Raw genomic sequence first — 20,000 nt, forward strand, 5'->3', positions numbered from 1 at the left:
GGAAAACAAACATAATGACTACAGGCATTCATACACACACACACACACACACACAAATACACACACATTTGCCTCTATATACACACACACGGTGGTACATACACAGATTTTGAGTACACAATCACACCCATATACACACACACACACACACACACACACATACACACACAGGGCTCTTTGTAAGGCAGGAGGGCTGAACACCCAGGTAGAGGGTCTGGGCTCCGGCAGCTCCGCAGGCTCAAACACAAACACAGAGCCTGCAGGGTAAACACGGCCACCAGAAAAATGAGGGGGGGGGGGGGTGAGGAGAGAGGAGAGTGGCGGGACGTGCGTGTGTTTGTGTGGGGGGGGTGGACAGGGGATGGTGCTTGGAGGGCATGATGGGGCTTTTCAGGTGGGTATGTGTGTGTGCGTACCTGTGTGCGTGCATGTGTGAGGACAATGCTTACAAGCGCGCACACACACACACGCGCACACACAAACACACACACACACACACACACACAGACTGCCAAAGCTGCAATAAACAAACTGATTCTGAAACTCAGACAAAACGTCTGCAGAGACGGAGAGAATGGCTGACTGTTAGAACCGAGAAAGAGGGAGAATGGATGGATTGAAAAGGAGTGGAGGGAAGAGCACGAGGAGGAGGGTTGTTGTGTTTGTAAAAGAGAAGGAGGGCAAGCCAGAGGAGCTGGCCAGAGAGAAGAAGAAAACAGAGACCAAGAGAAAGGAGAGGAGAAAAAGGAAGTGAGAAGGAGGGATAGAAAGTCAGAAAAGGGAAAGGGAGAGGGGAGGAGGACGAGAAGAGAGTAAAATACACAGTGGGGCTCAGTGGTCATCAGTGTGTGGGTGGGTGGGTGTGTGTGTGTGTGTGTGTGTGTGTGTGTGTGTGTGTGTGTGTGTGTGTGTGTCTCTGAGAAAGGGAGAAGCTGCCGTCTGCTTTTACCTCGACTGGCTTAGAACAAAAGTGTCATTCAGGCAGACCGGGGCAGGGGGCAGCGCTAACACTTAGCCATTAGCCTGTGGTTTGTGGTTAGCGCTGCGCTAGCAGAGGGCTAGTCCCCACCCCCTCTATTTGTCAGAGGGCACCTGAGAGATGCTAAAGCTAATACTAGCACTTCTAGCAGCTCTTCTACACACACACATACACACACACACACACACACACACTCACACACTCACACACTCACAGATACAGACCCACACACATCTCAGAAAGTCTCCCTCATTTCTTGCTCAGGACAAACCACATTGGAAGAAACTTTGAAATAATTAATATTCTCTTTTTTATCTCTTTCTATTCCCCTGCCCTCCTTCCACTTTTCCTTGTTCATTCCCTGAGCGTTCTCTCCTCCACTCTCTCTCTTCCACTCTTACCTCTTACCTCTTATCTCTCTCTCTCTCTCTCTCCCTCCCTCTCTCCCTCCCTCCCTCCCTCTCTCTTTAGCTCCTTTGCTAACCCCCTTCCCTCCTTTCTCTCTCTCTCTCTCTCTCTCTCTCTCTCTCTCTCTCTCTCTCTCTCTCTCTCTCTCTCTCTCTGTGTCTCTCTCTCACTCACTCCGTTCTCTCACCTGTTTTCCTCGGGCAGAAGTAGTCAGTTTCTGCTGCCAAAAAAACGTTATGTACACAGCCGTGTAGCAGACGAGCCAGCGCCAGCTCCCAAACACACACACACACACAAAATCACCCCCTCCCTAGAGAGGACAGGCACTGCCCGCAACATGCTCCAATAAAACCTCTTCATGGGCCACACACTCATACACACACAAACACACAGAGAGAGAGAGCGAGAGAGCGAGCAAGCGAGAGAGAGAGAGAGAGAGAGAGAGAGAGACACACACACTATGGTCTCGCATTTCAGGCTGTTTGTTAATTTTATGCAGTCTGTTTTGATGGGTGTTCTGGAGTACATAAACAAACAGAAGCTTAGCCTCCACACACTGTTCCCATCAACCTGGGAGAGCACAGCAGAAAGAACAGAACAGATCAAAAGGAAAGGGGGTGAGAGATAAAAAGGCATGGAGAAAGAAAGAAAGAAAGAAAGAAAGAAAGAAAGAGAGAAAGTGATGAGTGAGAGAAAGTATGTTGGGGAGCAAAATAAGAAACCTTTTGAAATAAGAAACCACCTGTTGCCAGTGACCTCACCTGTTGCACACGCATGTGTGTGCATGCATGCATGCACCAATGTACGTGAGTGCTTTTTTAGGTGCATGTACATATGTGCCTTTGTGTGTGTGTGTGTGTGTGTGTGTGTGTGTGTGTTTGTGTGGTGTGTGCGCATGTCTGTGTGTGTGTGTGTGTGCGGCCATGGGTCTGACAGAAGGAGCACTGTAAAGGCACCTTAATCAGTTGACTGGCCAGTTGGTCCTCCGGATCCACACCAAACCCAGGCCAGATCAAGGCCAGACCCAGGCCAGACCAAGGCCAGACCCGTGGCAAAGTTATCTGGAGTTCTGCTGCTGTTTTCTTCCCCTCAGGCCTAATGCCCAACGGCCATCTTTTATGAGATCGTTCCCTTCGTCACTTTAACTGTTTACTTCCAAATAGTTCAAATACTTCAAAGCTCTACCTTCTTCTCCTTCCTCCGCTCTCTGAAACAAACACACACACACACACACACACAAACACACAGTTGGTTTTTCTCTCCTCTTTCACTTTCTCCATTCATCCCCCTCTCGGTCACTTTCCTCCTTTCTTTTTCCCTCTCTTTCCCTCTCTGTCTCTCTCTCTCTCTCTCAAAACAGTCATTTTTTTTCAACCTTTTCCACCTTCTCCCCTCACCTCTCTCTCTCTTGCTCTCAATGTCTGTTTGTAGGTAGAGCTGCAACGATTAGTCGACTCACGACGATGATTTTTATTGTCGACGCGTCATAAAATATATAATTTTTTTTTTTTTTTTTTTTGGCAGACGCTAGCAGAGCTACCGGTAATTTTCATTCGGCATTGCAATGCACTATAGGAAGTGCGAAATAGTGCATCTTTAACTAATAATAATTGACCATCATTGAGAAAAATGGAACAGAATCTGCAAATAGCCTAGCATACAAATCATGCACCGTTTTCTTTGCCCTCCGTTCTCGTACCTTCATGTGCTGCATATCAGAAATGGCCGACTGAAAAGCGAATTATTCAGAGACGGCTCATGTTACCATGGAAACAATAAACAAAGCTAGCTTTAGTAGATGCTGCATATGAGATATGGCTAACAGAAAAGTTGTCATTTTTCTCAATGATGGTCAATTATTAGTAGTTAAAGAAGCACTATTCCAGTATTTCAAAGAGAATGAGCTGTGGGAGCACAAGAACAGTGAGTGTCTAGCAGCAATTATCATAGACATATATGATATATCTATAACTTATAGTAAGGTTTAAGCTTACATGTTGGAAAACAGAACGTCTCATGGAGGATGCTTGCTAACGCTATTTCATTTATGTTAAGTGCAATGTAGTAAATCAGTGAATTATCAGAGTAGCCTGTATTTTCGTTTGTTCTGAATAGTTAACCTCCTCCACTTAGCATTCTTCAAACAAAAGATTGTGGAAAAAATATATATTTCATAAGTTGAATTTGAATGTCACTTGCAGCCCAGTTATTGCGTTATTTTGCACTTGCAGAGGCTTGATTGCTAATTTGAGTTACTTTTAAAACTTTATTTGCACTTTCTCTTTACTTTTAAAAGCATATTTGCACTTTAATTTGTATTACTATTTAATTTATGTATTATGATTACATTTGTTACTCAAATACATTTGAAATTCAAATTCCAACATTTTGAGTCGTTATTTTAATTTGCTATGGGAAATAATCATTAGATTAGTCGATTAATAGAAAAATTAGTCGATAGATTAATCGATTACCAAAATAATCGTTAGTTGCAGCCCTATTTGTAGGCATGTACTCTCTGTCTGTTTGTCTGCCTCTCACTCCCTCTCTCCTTCCCTCCCTCCCTGCAGTCCTGGTAGGTCTGATGGGACGGAAGTGTGAGCAAGACGAGAGCGAGAGCCGAACCCAAACAAACCCTGAGCCTTCTGGGAAGTTATTCTGCATTCCTCCCTAGGCTGCCATAAGTTCCCGTAAGTGTGCACCAACCTGTCTACCTCTCAGCTCACCAACCTGCCACACACACTATGTGTGTGTGTGTGTATGTGGACATATGTGTGTGTATGTGGACATATGTGCATATCAGTGGGTATGTAAGCTTGTGTGAATTTGTGTGTTTAAGTTCCTGTGTGTTTGTGAGCACACGTATATGTGTGTGTGTGTGTGTGTGTGTGTGTATGTGTGTCAGTGTGCGTGATTGATTTGCAAGTCTTTGCATGTGAATGTTTATGTGTGTGTGTGTGTGTGTGTGTGTGTGTGTGTGTGTTAAGCACTCCTTGTTAGTGTGTCCTGTGGCGTGTGTTTCTTTCCATATCTCTTTATTATTCTTAGCCTGTTTCTCCACTTGTCTCTCTGTCTATGCCATCTGCTTCTTCGCTCCTGCAGCAGACAGGCTTGATGCCCACATCAGACCACACCACACAGACCAGCGGACCACAGACCACCTCACAGACCAGCGGACCACAGACCACACCACAATACCAAACATACCACTCGATCATAGATACTAATGAGATACCACACAATACCAAACATACCAGTCGATCCTAAATACTAATGAGCTACCACACAAAACAAACATACCAGTCCACCATAGATATTAATGAGCTACCTCACAATACCAAACATACCAGTCCATCACAGTTACTAATGAGCTACCACACAATATCAAACATACCAGTCCACCATAGACACTAATGAGCTACCACACAATACCAAACATACCAGTCCACCATAGACACTAATGAGCTACCACACAATACCAAACATACCAGTCCACCATAGACACTAATGAGCTACCACACAATACCAAACATACCAGTCCATCACAGTTACTAATGAGCTACCACACAATATCAAACATACCAGTCCACCATAGACACTAATGAGCTACCACACAATACCAAACATACCAGTCCACCATAGACACTAATGAGCTACCACACAATACCAAACATACCAGTCCACCATAGACACTAATGAGCTACCACACAATACCAAACATACCAGTCCACCATAGATACTAATGAGCTCCCACACAATACCAAACATACCAGTCCACCATAGACACTAATGAGCTACCACACATACTGTACCAGACACATTAGTATACCATAGAACACTTAGCAACACCACAGACACCACAGAGACCATTGGACTACCATACAAGACCACACAGACCAGCAGACGATCCTGAAAAAAAAACTACACATTTACACAAACCAATAGACCAAAGATGCAGGCAGACTACAGAAACCAACAACAGACAACCACACGTGAACAGAGACACAAGTAGACAATCACACAAGACCATATAAAGCACACGGACCTGTAGAAAATCACACAAATCAGTAGACCACAGACAGCAGCACACAACCACGGAACACACAGACCAGCAGAGCTCTCAAACCCCCTCTTTGTACTACTGCTTTACTTTACTGAACATGTTTAGGCCTCTTTTAGGACTACAAGCGTTTCTTAAGCGTAAATACATACAATGCCATGTAATTGCAGTTTCATTGCTGTGTGTGAGTGAGCAAGAGAGTGTGTGTGTTTGTGTGTGTGTGTGTGTGAGCGAGTGTGTGTGCGTGTAAATGTGTGCGTGCATTTGCACACGTTTGCTTCCTGGGTTAGTTGAAGAAACGAATGAGCAGAGACCAAAGCAAGTAAGTAATCGCAATGGAAATGTACAGCAACCATTTGAACACACACACATACACACACAACCACCCTTTCTCTCAAACACACTAGAAAGGAAAGGAGAGTCGAAATGTGTTTGTGGGCATGAGGTAAACAGAGGCTTTCTGCAGAGCATGACTCATTCTCCACCAGCTACACCTCATCTAGGAGCTCAGCGGCCCGCACACACACACACACCGCAGACTATGGGAAATCAATTAAACACACACGCTTACAAGCATAAAACGACAACACGCTCTCTGTGCATTTGAGTGTGCTTGAGCGAGAATGTATGACAAAGAAAGATACAAAAGAAAGAGAGAAAGAAAAAAACAAACAAATGTGAAACAGGCAAGGCAAACAAACACCCTTAGAATAGCTCCTCAGGGATTGTACTCTCATCTAGTGCAGGGAAGCCTACAGCCAGTCCGTCTACGCAAAGCGTTTAAATGGCCACAGCGGCCAGTAGATTTCCACTCTGGGAGAGGGGCGCGTGCCATTTGGTACCTGCTGCTGGGTAGGGGAGTTTGTTTAGCAGGAAACAGCAGAACAGTGCTGGTGTGTGAAATCATTCTTGTAGACGCTAAAGATTGTCCCACAGCATAGATGACTAACTCCTCAACAGAGGATAGCGCATGGTTTAAGAGTGACTGACACACACACACACACACACTCTCTAACAGCAGTGGAGCATTTGTCCCATGGACTCTGACTTTTCAGACGTCTCTTTCTGTCACTACCCTTCCCAGGTTTCCCCTCCCTCCCTCTCTTACTCAGTCACACTCTTCTCCCCTGCTGCCTCTCTCATTCTCTCTTAATTTCCCTCCCTCTCTCTCTTAATTTCCCTTCCCCTCTCTCTCTGTCACTCTCTTCCCCCACTCCCTCTCTCTTTCTGTCGCCCTCACTCTCTCCCTATATCCCTTCAGAGAGATAGAGAGAGAGAGAGAGAGAGGGGGAGAGAGAGAGAGAGGGAGAGAGGGAGGAGAGAGCACACACTAAAACTTTGGCTGGCCTTGACTTGACATCAGCAAGGCAGTAAATTAAGAGGCCCTACTACTCCTAACACACTTCTACTCCTTAAAGCAGTGGCGTTATTAGTGAGTGTGTGTGTGTGTGAGTGTGTGCCCTCCTCTCAGTCATCACAATTGACCTGCCTGGCCTACAAACAAACACACACACACACACACACACACACACACACACACAGTATGGTGGCATCTATAATTCTGTAACTTCCTCAGGTAAAATGGCTTAACAGACCCACATAGGTTGAGTTGGAGGCTTTGTTACCCTTAAACTAAGCTGTTATGACCATGAACGCACATTATGTATTTATGGATTATCACTACACAACACACACAAACACACACGATTCAGAGAGGGCATCAACAAGGACAGACAGCAAAAAGTTAGTAGAGAGTGTGTGTGTGTGTGTGTGTGTGTGTCTGTAATGGCGCTGTCCTGGAGGTCCTGTAGAGGAGCAGGTCAGACGGAGAAGAAAATCGTCGTGCCAACAGTTGGCGCAGTCAATGCAGCGACCAAACACACACACACACACACACACACACACACTCTCTCTGCATCTGAGTTCAGTCCAAAGCCACATGCCACCACAAACACACGTATTCTTAAAGGCACATGCCACCACAGCAAGACCACAAACACACACACACACACACACACACACACACACACACACACAAACACTACAATACTACACAATGCTATACTGCATGGACATGCTTTATGACTCTACACACACTTCCAAAAAGACACAAACACTGATGATTTAAGACACACATTACTGTACTCTCTCCATCACAATCACATAAAGTATAAACTTAAATATAAAAGAGGGGAAATGCAGAGTTTCCTAAACAATAAGTAACATAATTACCATACCATTCATCACATAAATCATCACAGAAGACACTCCATTAATTTGGTCTGCAGTGAACACCCCAGTGTGCTCCAGAGGTGAACAGCTGCGTGGTACTAAGCATCCTGTATGACTGTCGGTTACACTGTTCCTACACACACAGACACACACACACACACACACACACACACACACACACACACATTCACCATCTTAGTTCCTGTGGGTCAGACTGTGTACGTGTGTATATGTTCACCATGCACTGCGTGTTTGTGTGTGTGTACCACAAGTCATGTACAAGATAATCATTCCAATTCTCAACATAGCTACTCTGCTACGAGTACTAGTCTGTAACAGGGAGAAAAATGAAGGAAAAAAAAGTGCACTCTGCAATCACTCAACTAAGTAATTAGGGTCCCCGGTCCCAATCTAAACCACATCTAAACACAGCGAATCAGTCCAATTACTGAGACTAGTGCGGCCCACATGCAGGCCTGACAGCTCAGCCCAGCTCAGAGCAAATGAGCAACGAGCAACACATCGCAAGGAGGTTTATGTGTTGATGGAACAGGGCGGGTAGGGGCAGGGGCAGGGGCAGGGGTGCGTGGTGCAGCCCAGGGGGGACGGGTAGTTGAAGGGGGGTTGAGGGGTGGCCCCTCTCTTTGTACAGGAGGGGGAGGGGGGGTGGATGTGGGGTGGGGGTGCTTTCCCGAGGCCTTTGACACATATATAGCTGAAGCAGAGTATTGTCATTTAAATAGCTCCTTCGGAGGGCCTCTCTGTCTCTCCCTCTCTCTGTCTCTCTCTCTCTCTCTTTCTCTCCCTCTCCCTTTCTCTCTCTCTCCCTCTTTCTCTCTTGGCAGCTGGTGTGTGTCACACCAACCATAATAACCCTTCCTCTGACAATTAAAAAGAGAGGGCGGAGAGAAGGAGAGAAAATAGGCAGAGGGCAATGGATACAAGTCAAGAGAGCGGGAGCGAGAGAAAATAGATGGAACGAGTTGGAGAGAGAAAGGCGCAGAGAGAGTGATGAGAGCGCTGGTCGTGCAAAGATTGAAAGAGACAGAGGAGATAAGGAAAGAGAAAGAAAGAAAGAAAGAAAGAAAGAAAGAAAGAGAGAGCCACACGCCTTGTGCCAGCAAGCTTGTTGTAGGAATAGGAGAACCCTCCTTCAGTGTGTGTGTGTGTGTGTGTTAGGGATGGGCATTCGATTAAATTGTCTTAATCGATCGTCGGGAGAATTAACGATCGATTTTCGATTAATCATTAATATTTTTATATTAAAATTCACTATTTATAGGCTATATTAAAATGCAGTGAAAATAGAAAAAAACACAGCGTGTTTCCTCATTGAGATCTTTATTACAAGATGAACAACTCTTGTGGCAGTTAAACTTACAAGATGGACAACTCTTGTGGCAGTTAAACGGGATCCGTTCAATGGTTACACTTGAAAATATGCGCTGCTGTACTCTTAAGCAGCGGAGCCGACAGCTAGAAGCCGGTGCTCATAAACACAACTTTTTTTTCTCTCTAACTAATTAATCTCACATTTTGAAATTCATTCATCTAGATTCATCGTGATTAAAAGTTTGTTTTCTTCTCAAGACTAAATCTTATAAATTAACGAGTAATCACTTCAGACAGCGTGTATTTTAGACACTGTTGTTCAATTGTATTTTTTTCGTGCTCCCTCGCCGTCATACAAGGAATATATGCGAGACACAATGGTGCCCCTCGACGGTAAATCGTAAGAATTGTCCCCTGAAGCAATTCGAATCACCTCAGTCAGCCCACCGTCTTCAACTATGTTGATGGGCCGACAGTCACCGGCAAACTAAACTGCTACAGCGTTGGTAACCTTTACACGGACTGGTCTAGTTAATTTCCTAGAGAAGTCGTGGAGTGTGGGTTGGCGACCATCTAACCTGGGACTGCTTTCTGTCGGGTGCTTTGCATTAAGGTGATAACTTAAAGACGAGCTGCTTCTGTAATAGCTACATTCAGCTTGACAAATGCTACATACAACTTTAGTTTTGTCGATTGTTCTGTCATTTTGCCTCTTAAACAGAAACTTTCCGCCCAACAATCCCTCAGCTCTCTCTATCTTCAACTACCGTCTCGGTCTCTTCTATCTAACTGACTTGCAGACACGCGGCAGTTTCGTGCCATGGGTCAACGCGCACCGGAAGTAAACAAAGTTGCGTTAACTGCGTTCAAATATTTTATTGCATTAATCTCGGCCACAATAATCTCATAGAATAACGTGTTAACTTTGACAGCCCTAAAATAAATAAATTACACGCACACTACGCAACAGAACATGCATTAGTTTTAATCGATGAAAAAATAATTTCATCGAGGAAATTCTTAATGATCAATGAATCGATCGTCGATTAATTATGCCCATCCCTAGTGTGTGTGTGTGAACACAGAAACACACACAGACATGATGCCATGCAGCAGACTGGCACAGGCTGCAGAGCATCTTCTCATTGCACTAGAGAGTGCATGGTGCTTAAGTATTGATGAGTGGGAATGCTACTGAGTGTGTGTGTGGGTGTGTGTGTGTGTGTGTGTGTGTGTGTGCGTGTGAGTGAGTGACCTGTGTGTGTGACCTTTGTTAGTGTGTGTGTGTGTGTGTGTGAGTGACCTGTGTGTGTACTTCAGCCATAAACAGCGGTCACAAGTGGAACACTGATTCCACCCAGGATTGTCTCACTGATAACGTCTCACACCCTTGCTCACACTGGTCTTCTTCAAGTACACACACACACACACACACACACACAAACACACACACACACACACACACACACACACACACACACACACAGTGTATCATCCCTTACCTCACTGACTTCCAAAACAGACGAGACAAACAAACAAGCGTAACTGACTCCCCATCACACACACACACACCGGTGGGATTCATCTTATGTTCTGTCCCAGAGGACTTCTCTGCGACTCCTTACAGTCGGGGGAGTGTTGGGTACCTTCTGAGGTCCTAAATCTGGTACAAAGTGCTACTAAAAAAAAAAACTCTGCCAGTCCAGAATGGCAATGTGTTCATGCTAGGGACAGATCTCTGCAGTACTCTAATTCAAATGTGCTTCACTGGCATGACACATGATGCACTGCATTGCCAAAGCATCACAGGAACAGTAAAACATGAACACAAGTGGAAAAAAGAGAAAACACATGTTGGTACACAAACAGATGAGGCTACATCTGAAATGAAATTAGTTACGTATCTGTACAACCATGCTGCCATGTAGTAACTGCAGGAACAAACTCAGTGACAGACATGTCAATCACCCTAACAGAGACACAAGGTCCCAATGGGCCTGATGAGACCATGACACCTGTCACTCTTTTTACTTTATTAGTAGTAGTATTGTCCTCAATGCATGGTATGTTTATATTATATAGTATTTTAACCTTCACTTCATAGGCGGAGATCCCGGGGGGGACGGGGTGGACAATCATTGAAAAAAAAAAAAAAAAAAAATGAAAAAAATATTAATATTTAATAAAAGCATTACGACACAAGCGGTGCTAATTATAAACGTAAAACAATGTGTTTTTTAAGTGTTGAAAAATCATGATCCCCATATTCCTCAAAGTGGTTTGGTTCACGCTATTTCCAACAGGCGGGGGTACCGGCAGCTCCGTGTTTTAGTCAATCAGCCCAGTACATGGTCAGATTGTTAGATTGTTTCCTCCTCTCTCCCCTGTCATTGCCGCTATGATACACGATATGTAAAGAGATTGACCTCATTCTCGAACGCAGTTAAGAACATGTAAAGAAGATTTTTTTTCTAAACTCCATTTTCGAAGTTCCTGGGACAATTCTGGCAATCATGAAAGTTTTCTCATCTGGGATTCATTCTTACCTTTGAACAGAATTTAAGGACGCTAAATATCAGTCATAAATCAGCCAGATTGGATTGCTCCCGTGTTCTTAAGGGCTGAATTTGTGAGAAATCATTGGTGATTGCGTTCACATCAATTCTATAGCATACAAATCAAATAGTGAGACACTGGCAGTCAGTCTGCTCTCTATATTTAGTTTGAAATATTGTATTGAGAAACATATGATTTAACAGTGAAATTGACAACTATATGTTTCCTTTTCAAAAACTGTTATTTCACAAAACTTTTCTGTTAGCCATTTCTGATATGCAGTAGCTATGTAGATACTAAAGCTAGCTTCGTTTGTTGTTTCCATGGTAACAGGAGCTGTCTCAGAATAATTCGCTTTTCTGTTGGCTATTTCTGATATGCAGCACACGAAGGTACGAGAACGGAGGGCAAAAAAAACGTGCATGGATCATGCATATTTCAAATTGTGTATATGTACAAACATTTGTATATTTGAATGTGTGCATTTTACTGCTATAAATAATATAGAAAGCAGGTGTTTTGATTAGGGCTGAACGATTTGGGAAAATAATCTAATTGCGATTTTTTACCAAAATATTGCGATTGCGATTTAATATGCGATTTTTTTTTTATCCTCTTTTTTTCCCAACAAAACGTAATGAATGATTCAAATATGACCAACACAATATTAGATACATTTAGTGTAAAATATTCTTTCCCACATTTTACATTTTTATTTAACTGCTCATTACAGAAACAAGAACAACAAATCGGTGGCTTTGCCACTGTGCATTTTAGTAATTTAAAAAAGTCATTTTAAGTATAAACACTAGGCATGCACTTTTTAAACACTCTGTGCAAAATGTACCATCTTAAAAAAAAATCGCGAACGTTGCGGTTAGAAAATCGCGTTCTATCATATCGCGATTAAATCGCAAATGCAATTAATCGTTCAGCCCTAGTTTTGATGGTTGTTTACATTTGCCCTCTCTGTCAGTAGTTTGATTTGTATGATTTGCAGATTCTGTTCCGTTTTTCTCAATGATGGTCAATTATTAGTAGTTAAAGAAGCACTATTTCGATCATTTAGATTTCGTTTCAGTATTTCAAAGTGAATGAGCTGTGGGAGCACAAGAACAGTGAGCGTCTAGCAGCGATTAACATAGAGCCAGAGCCAAGTTGCAAAGGAGCGTTAGAAATGCTCTGCTTAAATGTATTAGCTTTAGTAGCTGTAGCTAGATAAACACTGCCACCCTGTGGACAGTAGATGCGATAGAAGACGCTGTTTAGTTTACTTTTTATTGTTGAACTGATCTACCACGGGAGAAGACGTTCATGCAGCTGAATTCCTCCTTGAAGAGCCTTCGTTTGCGTTTGAACTTTGGACATTATTTGTCTGTGAGTAGATATTTTGTGTTAGTACATTTAATGCCGTTTAGAGAATTTAAAAATGACGTCGAATTTCTGTTTGTAAATGTTATTAGAATTCGGTATTTAGCAGCTAAGTTATGCTAGCTCTCGTGACAGCAATTTTTTCATGTCCCCCCCCAGGAATTACTCTCTGAAATGTTACCATGTAATGTCCCCCCCTACAATGAAATGGGATCTCCGCCCCTGCTTCACTTAAAGGTAAGTAGTAAATCGACAACTGTTATTTAAAATCATTTTTAGTTCATTTGTGTATTACGCACTGAGCTTTTTTCATATTCAGTTGAAAAGATAAGCAGGCCTACACTAATTAATGGTGCATTGCCACTTTATAGAAACGGAATGTGGCCCGTTCATCGTTCTATCTTGATCAAGTTGTTTTCATGAACGTTGGAAGCCGTAATCGTAATTGAATTGAAGCCCTACTAATCCAATTGATTTGAATTGAATTGATTGTTCAATTCGGCTAATTGCTCCTCACTGTCCTTTTGCTGTCGGTTCAGCGGACTCCGTCAATACGAAACAAACATAATGGCTCGGACCTAGCCATATACTATTCCAGCCAATCAACAAAGTGCTTCTGAAGCATGGAAGGGAGGGGTGTTAACAGCCTTTCACCAGAATCACAGGCTGCACCTTTAATGGCAGACAGGCATGTCTGTTGCTCGGTGCGCTCATCCACACTGCCACTGTTGGGCAGAAGTTAAGAATGAAGTCACATATTACTTGAGCGTTGTGAATTGTGTATGTGTGTGTGTATGTGTGTGTGTATGTGTGCGGCGTGTGGGTGTGTGTGTGTCCGTCGGTGTGTGGGTGTGTGGGTGTGTGTGTGTCCGTCGGTGTGTGGGTGTGTGTGTGTCCGTCCGTGCGTGTGTGTGTGTGTGTGGTTTGTGTGTGAGTGTGTGTCCGTCCGTGTGTGTGTGTGTGTGTGTGTGTGTGGTTTGTGTGTGAGTGTGTGTGTGTGTGTGTGTGTGTGTGTGTGTGTGTGTGTGTGTCCCTTCCTGTGTCTCGGGGAAATAATGCTTGAATGGAGCTAAGGAGAGTGCTGGCAAGTGGCAGGCAGGCAGGCAGGCAGGCAGGCAGGCAGGCAGACAGACAGACCTGTGGAGCTGTTCTCGAACTACCAGTTTACCACTCACACACATACACTCACACACACAGTGGTCAGGTGGATAGAGAACATCAGTCATCCATGATTGGCAGATAAGGAGTTCCAATAGAAAAAATAACTATGATAATCTATGGGATTAGCTATGTTAAGAGGACAACATTTTGTTCTTTAAGAAAAAGAAAAAGATTCTACAAGCCTAAGAAAGCCTCCTTAATGTCTTTCTTAAGGGCAAACACAGTTCAAGAGCAAAGCCATAAGGATTATGTGCACTGTTCTCAGTACTACTAGGCACTTTCCAAACAGATTTCAAACTGCAGCCCAGATCAGCTGGAAAATTCTAGAACGTTCTGGAATGCACGCTTCCATTCCTTTAGATTCTAAGATCAATCTAAGATCTGGAACACACTTTTTCTCTTCTTGGAGCAAGGATAGACAGTTCCATGTCTCTGATCACTCCAGAGGAGCTCAGCTCCCAGCACTCCATGCAGATTCCACTCTATAGCACACTGTACATAATTCTGAGTTTCGCACAGGTTGGGACAAGATGCAGAGCAGGTGATTTAATAGTCTCCTGAAAAGTCAACACCATCAGTCTGCTGATATGTCAGTAGCCCAAAGCCAACAAGCACATACATGATTGACTGCTGTCTCTGGCAGTCCAAACCCCCAGAAATTAAATGCCGAACTAACTACCAAAACAACAGCTCCCTTTAACTGTTTAGGACCAATAAGAACACAGGACTCAACACCTTGCCCCTGTCCATACGGCCAAGGTCAGAGTTTGACGACGGCTCGTTTTGAGAAGTGTGTGTTGGGCCCCTGAGCTAATGCTGAATAGCAGGAGAACACCTCAGCGCGGCTGCGTGGTGTATGATTAACCTGGAGCCTTGCGCAACATCCTGCAAACTCAACTAAACCTGCACTCCCTTCACTGCTATCTAAAGCATAAGTAATGATCAACTAGAGCCCAACATACACACACACACACACACTGCCTCTCCCTCGATGGGTACAGACACCATGGCGACAGGCATCATGGAGGATTTGAGGACAAGCGACATCACCTGTCTAACTACTTTAGAAAATACTGCATGATAAAGCTTGCAGGCCTCCTGAAAAGCCATTAATCAACTGTAATAGGTCCAGCAAGAGAGGCACTAACAATGCCAGTGGTTTGCACAGAGAAGGAGTGTGTGTGTGTGTGTGTGTGTGCAGCAGCAGCGTTGCAAAGCTGTACTGTGGATACTTTACTAGGCCATAACACAGAGAACGTCTCTTCCAGCACGTGACATTTGAGCTCAGCATCCTATCAGCAGCAATCGGCCACATTAGCAACTTTTTCAAATCCTTTAAGTTTAGACGTCAGACTCGTGCCAGAAGAACTAAAGCTGGAAGAATGTGCTCGCTTGGCCAAAGTATGACTCGTAAAACACCAGGGAAAAACAGACTTGTTTCAAAGATGGCTGATCCGCACCAGACAGGCCCCTGAAGCGCTCAGCGAAAGTGATCACAATAGTCAGCAACACGACTCTAAAGGACAACAAATCAACAATCAACAAACCAAACCCTCCGCCAGCACATGACCAGGAGGTGCAATAGAAGGGCTGTGCGCTGCTGACAGGCAGGGCATTGATAACCTAAGATGGCCACTGGCACCGGTGCTCGGGCTGGAGCGGCAGGCGGAGTGTTAACACGGAGGCTTTATTTGGGGCCTTATCGCTTCTCCAGATTGGCCCGTGTGGCGTTGGGTTTCACGTCGCTTGGCAGAGATATTTCGAGATGTGAGATGCGTGTCTGGCAGCAGAGCCAGCTTGGGCTGGGGGGCGGGTGGGGGGGGGGTTCCTGACTAACGTCTAACAGCCCTCTCAGGAGGCCCAGGAGATACACAGCACAGCACAGCATTGACCTGCACAGCACAGCACAGCACAGCACGACACATCACAACACAGCACCTCACAACACAGCATCACACAACAAAACACAACACACCACAACACAATACAGCACAGCACACCACAACACAATACAGCACAGCACACCACAACACAATACAGCACAGCACAGCACAGCACAGCACAGCAGGGCAGAGCAGCGCAGTCCAGGACAATGCCTCTCAGCTGGCTGGTTATTCCCCTCGGCTCTGGGTGTTCTGCCATGGCAGCATTTTCATGCACTGTAATCAAAACACATTTCACTGGAACAACAAGGTCCTCCTTCAAGAGGTTGCTGACAGGAAAAGAAAAGAAAAGAAAAAAGAAAAGAAAAGAAAAGAAAAGAAAGAAAGGAGAGGAAAAAAAAACAAGAGAAGCCGCAGCAGTAGATCAACACCGTTGGCGATGCACTTGTTAGACTTCCGTCTGGGGGAACCAGGCTGCTGTGTTTGATGGTTTTTGTGGTTGCCGTGGTCACAGAGTGGGATCCCCTACAGCAAATCCTCATAACCCAACCTGTCAGAACCTCAGTGTGGCAGAGAGGAGGAGATCATCTTACTGCAAGATTGGCAGGGGGGGGCAGAGGAGTAGGGGAAGAAACGGAGGTGAGTGGAGGAGGAGAGCAGTGATAGTAGGGGAAGAAGAGGAGGAGAGAAGCGGAGGAGCGTGGTGAGGAGGAAGAAGAGAGAGGAGGAGGTGGAGGAGAGGAAAGAAACGCAAGATTGGCGGTGGCCCTCAAATTTCAGTGGGGCTGACTGAAGGAGGAAGAAGACAGGAAAGGGGGAGAGGAAGAGTAGAAGGAGGAGGGGGAGAGGAGGAGAAGGACGAGCACTGTATCCGTGGTGGTCCGTAGCGGTCTGACGGGCATATCAATACCAGCACCTCTCTTTAGATAAGGGAGCTTTCATCAGGGGACACGCTGTTCTGTGATGCCTGCGACTCTCCCAAAAACACTCTTTCACATTTAATTTCCTTTTCCCTTTCAGACTCAAACTATGTGGAGTTTCAGCACGACTCGCTTCAATGTTCAACTTCCAAGAAAAGTTATCAGACTGGCACTGGTTGTCTTCTACTGGCCTACAGCACATGTTTGCCACTATTTTCTGTTTGACGTTTTGTTGAGATTAACTACAAAGGCATTTTAACCCACTAAAAGACTGACAAATGAGTTTAAATTCAGTGAGAAAATAAATCCACTTGCAAACCCAGGGTTACCCCAACCCTGCCTCCCCCTCCCCTCCATAAGTGAACTGTGAGTTAGATAGTAAAAGTGTAGCTAGGAGAGCAACAGCAACGATGGCTTTGTTGTATCTATGGTGAGTAGCCTAGATTATCCCCAGTATCTGCTGTTTGGGTGTCAAATATTTGTGCGCTGGGTACATACCAGCCTACAGCTCTGATATAAACAGGATATTTTGATTTACTCTTGGGAAAACAGCCTGTAGTCTGTGCATGCATAGTATTGCAAACTCAGATTGGGTTTATACTGGTTTCTTTTATTATAAGAGTGTGATCATTTACCATATGCTTCTCTGTTACTCCGACTCTTTTTTTCTCTTCTTTTTTTTCTTTTTCTCTCCCTCTCTCTACTTTCGTTCGTACGCTCTAGTTCTTTCCTCTAGGTAATCCCAAATGATCCCCAAACACCAACGATTAATAACAATGTAACCATTGTGCGGTGATTTACCTTGTTTGAAAACTCTACCCTGAGCAACTCAGAGAGTAAGCTGAAAGTTTTCAGGTCATGACAGCCAACTGACCTGGCGGATCACACACTCTTTTTCAACCGCCATGCTGGTGTTACGACACTGCTTTAGAAAATACTTCCAGGTGGTAGGTTATATGAAGGTAATGGGTGAGGGTACTTACAGGTAATAGGTAAAAGCGCTAAGGCCGGTTGGCACTGCGGTCAGTCCCCGTCCCGAGCAGTCCGCCCCTCCGTCTTCACAGCGGCACAGCGGCGAGCATGTCGCCGGAGTCGACTGCCCTTCTCCAGCGTTTCCATGTTGTAAGAAACACCATCCAAAGAGTAGCAATATCCGCATAACCGACAAGTGAATTCTCATGTTTTGAAAAAAGGGAGAGCTCAAACGGCCTGTGTATTCAAATCAATGGTTGTTAGACTGCTTTTCTTAAAATGAGGACAATATCGGCCTCATAGGGCTTGTCGCGGTCGGCTTCGACTGGAACAACAAATCTGATCAATTAGTGGACTAGCGAATAAATCCTGCAAATACAAAATTCCTCTTTCCGTTTTGGTCTCACGCTCGAAATGTACATTTTTGTCTGTATTTGCCTCACGTTCTTCTAATAACAACAAAAGGTAAAAGGCGAAATTGCTCCAGTCGAGATTCATGCGGCGTGGACAGCAAGCTTCACACACGGCTAAGTCACACCACCGAAAACAAATAAACACCTAACGTTTTTTTTCTTTTTCGCTGTCCCATTAAACTCGGGACTTCAGACGTTGGGCTATCCAAGATCCCAGCCAAGTCAATGTTCACGCAGCGCGCCAGACCACGTCCGTTGCAGTATTTTTTTTTCGGAATCTTTCCCCCCCGCTTCTCGGATTTGTTTCCTGGACAAAAACACGGTCAGTTTCTAGCCATTCCTCACGTTTCCTCCCCTGTTTCTTCCACCACCCGCGATACTGCCCAGCTCTCTCTCTCTCTCTCTCTTGCTCACTCGCATGGAACGCTGCAGAACAGCCTGCTACTCAAACTGCTGAATATGTTAATACCGACTTACATATTAATGACCAGCAAACGTCACGGACGGCAGACCTGTTGGATAAAGCTGAGGTTTGCGACCACCACAACTCGTGGTCTCTCGAGCGTACGGTGCAAATGCATAAATCACGTATCAGGTTTTCCATATCACTTCACCGGTGTTTACTGGTAATCTTAGTTTTAAAATGGTCAAGGGCTAGGGCTGCAGACCACCACCCGTTTAAATGACGCTGGTTATTTTCAGAAACGAAAGTATCAAATGAACCCGGGTCCGATTTACATATGTGCAGGACAAAATGTGTTGCTGTTTCTAGCCCTGTTGCAGATAACCTACTTTATATTGTTCACATGCTTTAACTGGTACTGGTAAATCTCAAAAGCCTATCCTATGTTGATTCTCTATGCATAGCTTTTGTTTTCCAGAGTTTTGTCTAGCCTATTTGTAGGCTGTTTGAAGCCTCATGCACACTTGTGTCAGGGAGGTAGATAAACCACACCAGAAGTGGCACACAAATGAGGAGATTTTCAGGCTCCCACTTATTCTTTTCTTGCTTTAGTGGTGGTCTGATTCTGATGTGAAACATCCACATCACAAGATGTGCATTTTCTGTTCAAGAACACCAGAGATCCTGAAAAGACAATCAATGAGTACTCCACAGTAATTCACAGATGACTTGGAGTGTGGAGTAAATGGTTCTGTAGTGGCTTAAGTAGCTGTTTTACAGCCTCTTCATTAACAACATTCATGTGGTCTCCTATCCTGTAATTTATAAAAGCCAGTACTCCATTAGTGGGCCTATAGAACCATCACATGCATATATGAATAGAAAACATTTTTACAACTTAATTCCACAATTTCATTTCATTTCATTTAAACATGTTTAATACATATTTTCTCAACGACAACCCTAATTAGATTTAAAGCATGAAATGTGTATGCTGAAGCTGAATTTGAAGTGAATTTAAAGAGACAATGAAGTTGATTCAGAAGTCAGTTTCCTGACGTCTCCAACACGCTGGAGACAAAAAGTGTTTGGGAACAAAAGACATTCTGTCATCCGTCCTGGAGGACGAAAAATCCTCAGCGGAGGGCCAAGAGGACACGTCTCATCCCCAGACACTTGGCCACATGGCTCCTCTCTTCCTGTCAAAGGGTTGTACTTGTACTTGGCATTGTCAACACGAAAATAAATACAACCGTTAAAAAGGTCCTCCCGTGGGAACGTATAAATAAACGGGGATGATTGTGCCGACG

General features: G+C 44.4%; 1 protein-coding gene across 1 annotated transcript in view; it reads right to left on the minus strand.

The window, feature by feature from the left end:
- lgr4 (leucine-rich repeat containing G protein-coupled receptor 4) overlaps nucleotides 1–18,819 on the minus strand; it is a 70,992-nt gene extending 52,173 nt beyond the window's left edge. Inside the window, exon 1 of the mRNA XM_031586886.2 lies at nucleotides 17,886–18,819. Within this exon, the coding sequence (XP_031442746.1) occupies nucleotides 17,886–18,082 (197 nt within the window). The 5' untranslated portion in view covers nucleotides 18,083–18,819. The remainder of the gene's footprint in view (nucleotides 1–17,885) is intronic.
- Between the last annotated feature and the right edge of the window lie 1,181 nt (nucleotides 18,820–20,000).

Source organism: Clupea harengus, chromosome 20 (assembly GCF_900700415.2).
Source record: "Clupea harengus chromosome 20, Ch_v2.0.2, whole genome shotgun sequence".
Lineage (NCBI taxonomy): Eukaryota > Metazoa > Chordata > Actinopteri > Clupeiformes > Clupeidae > Clupea > Clupea harengus.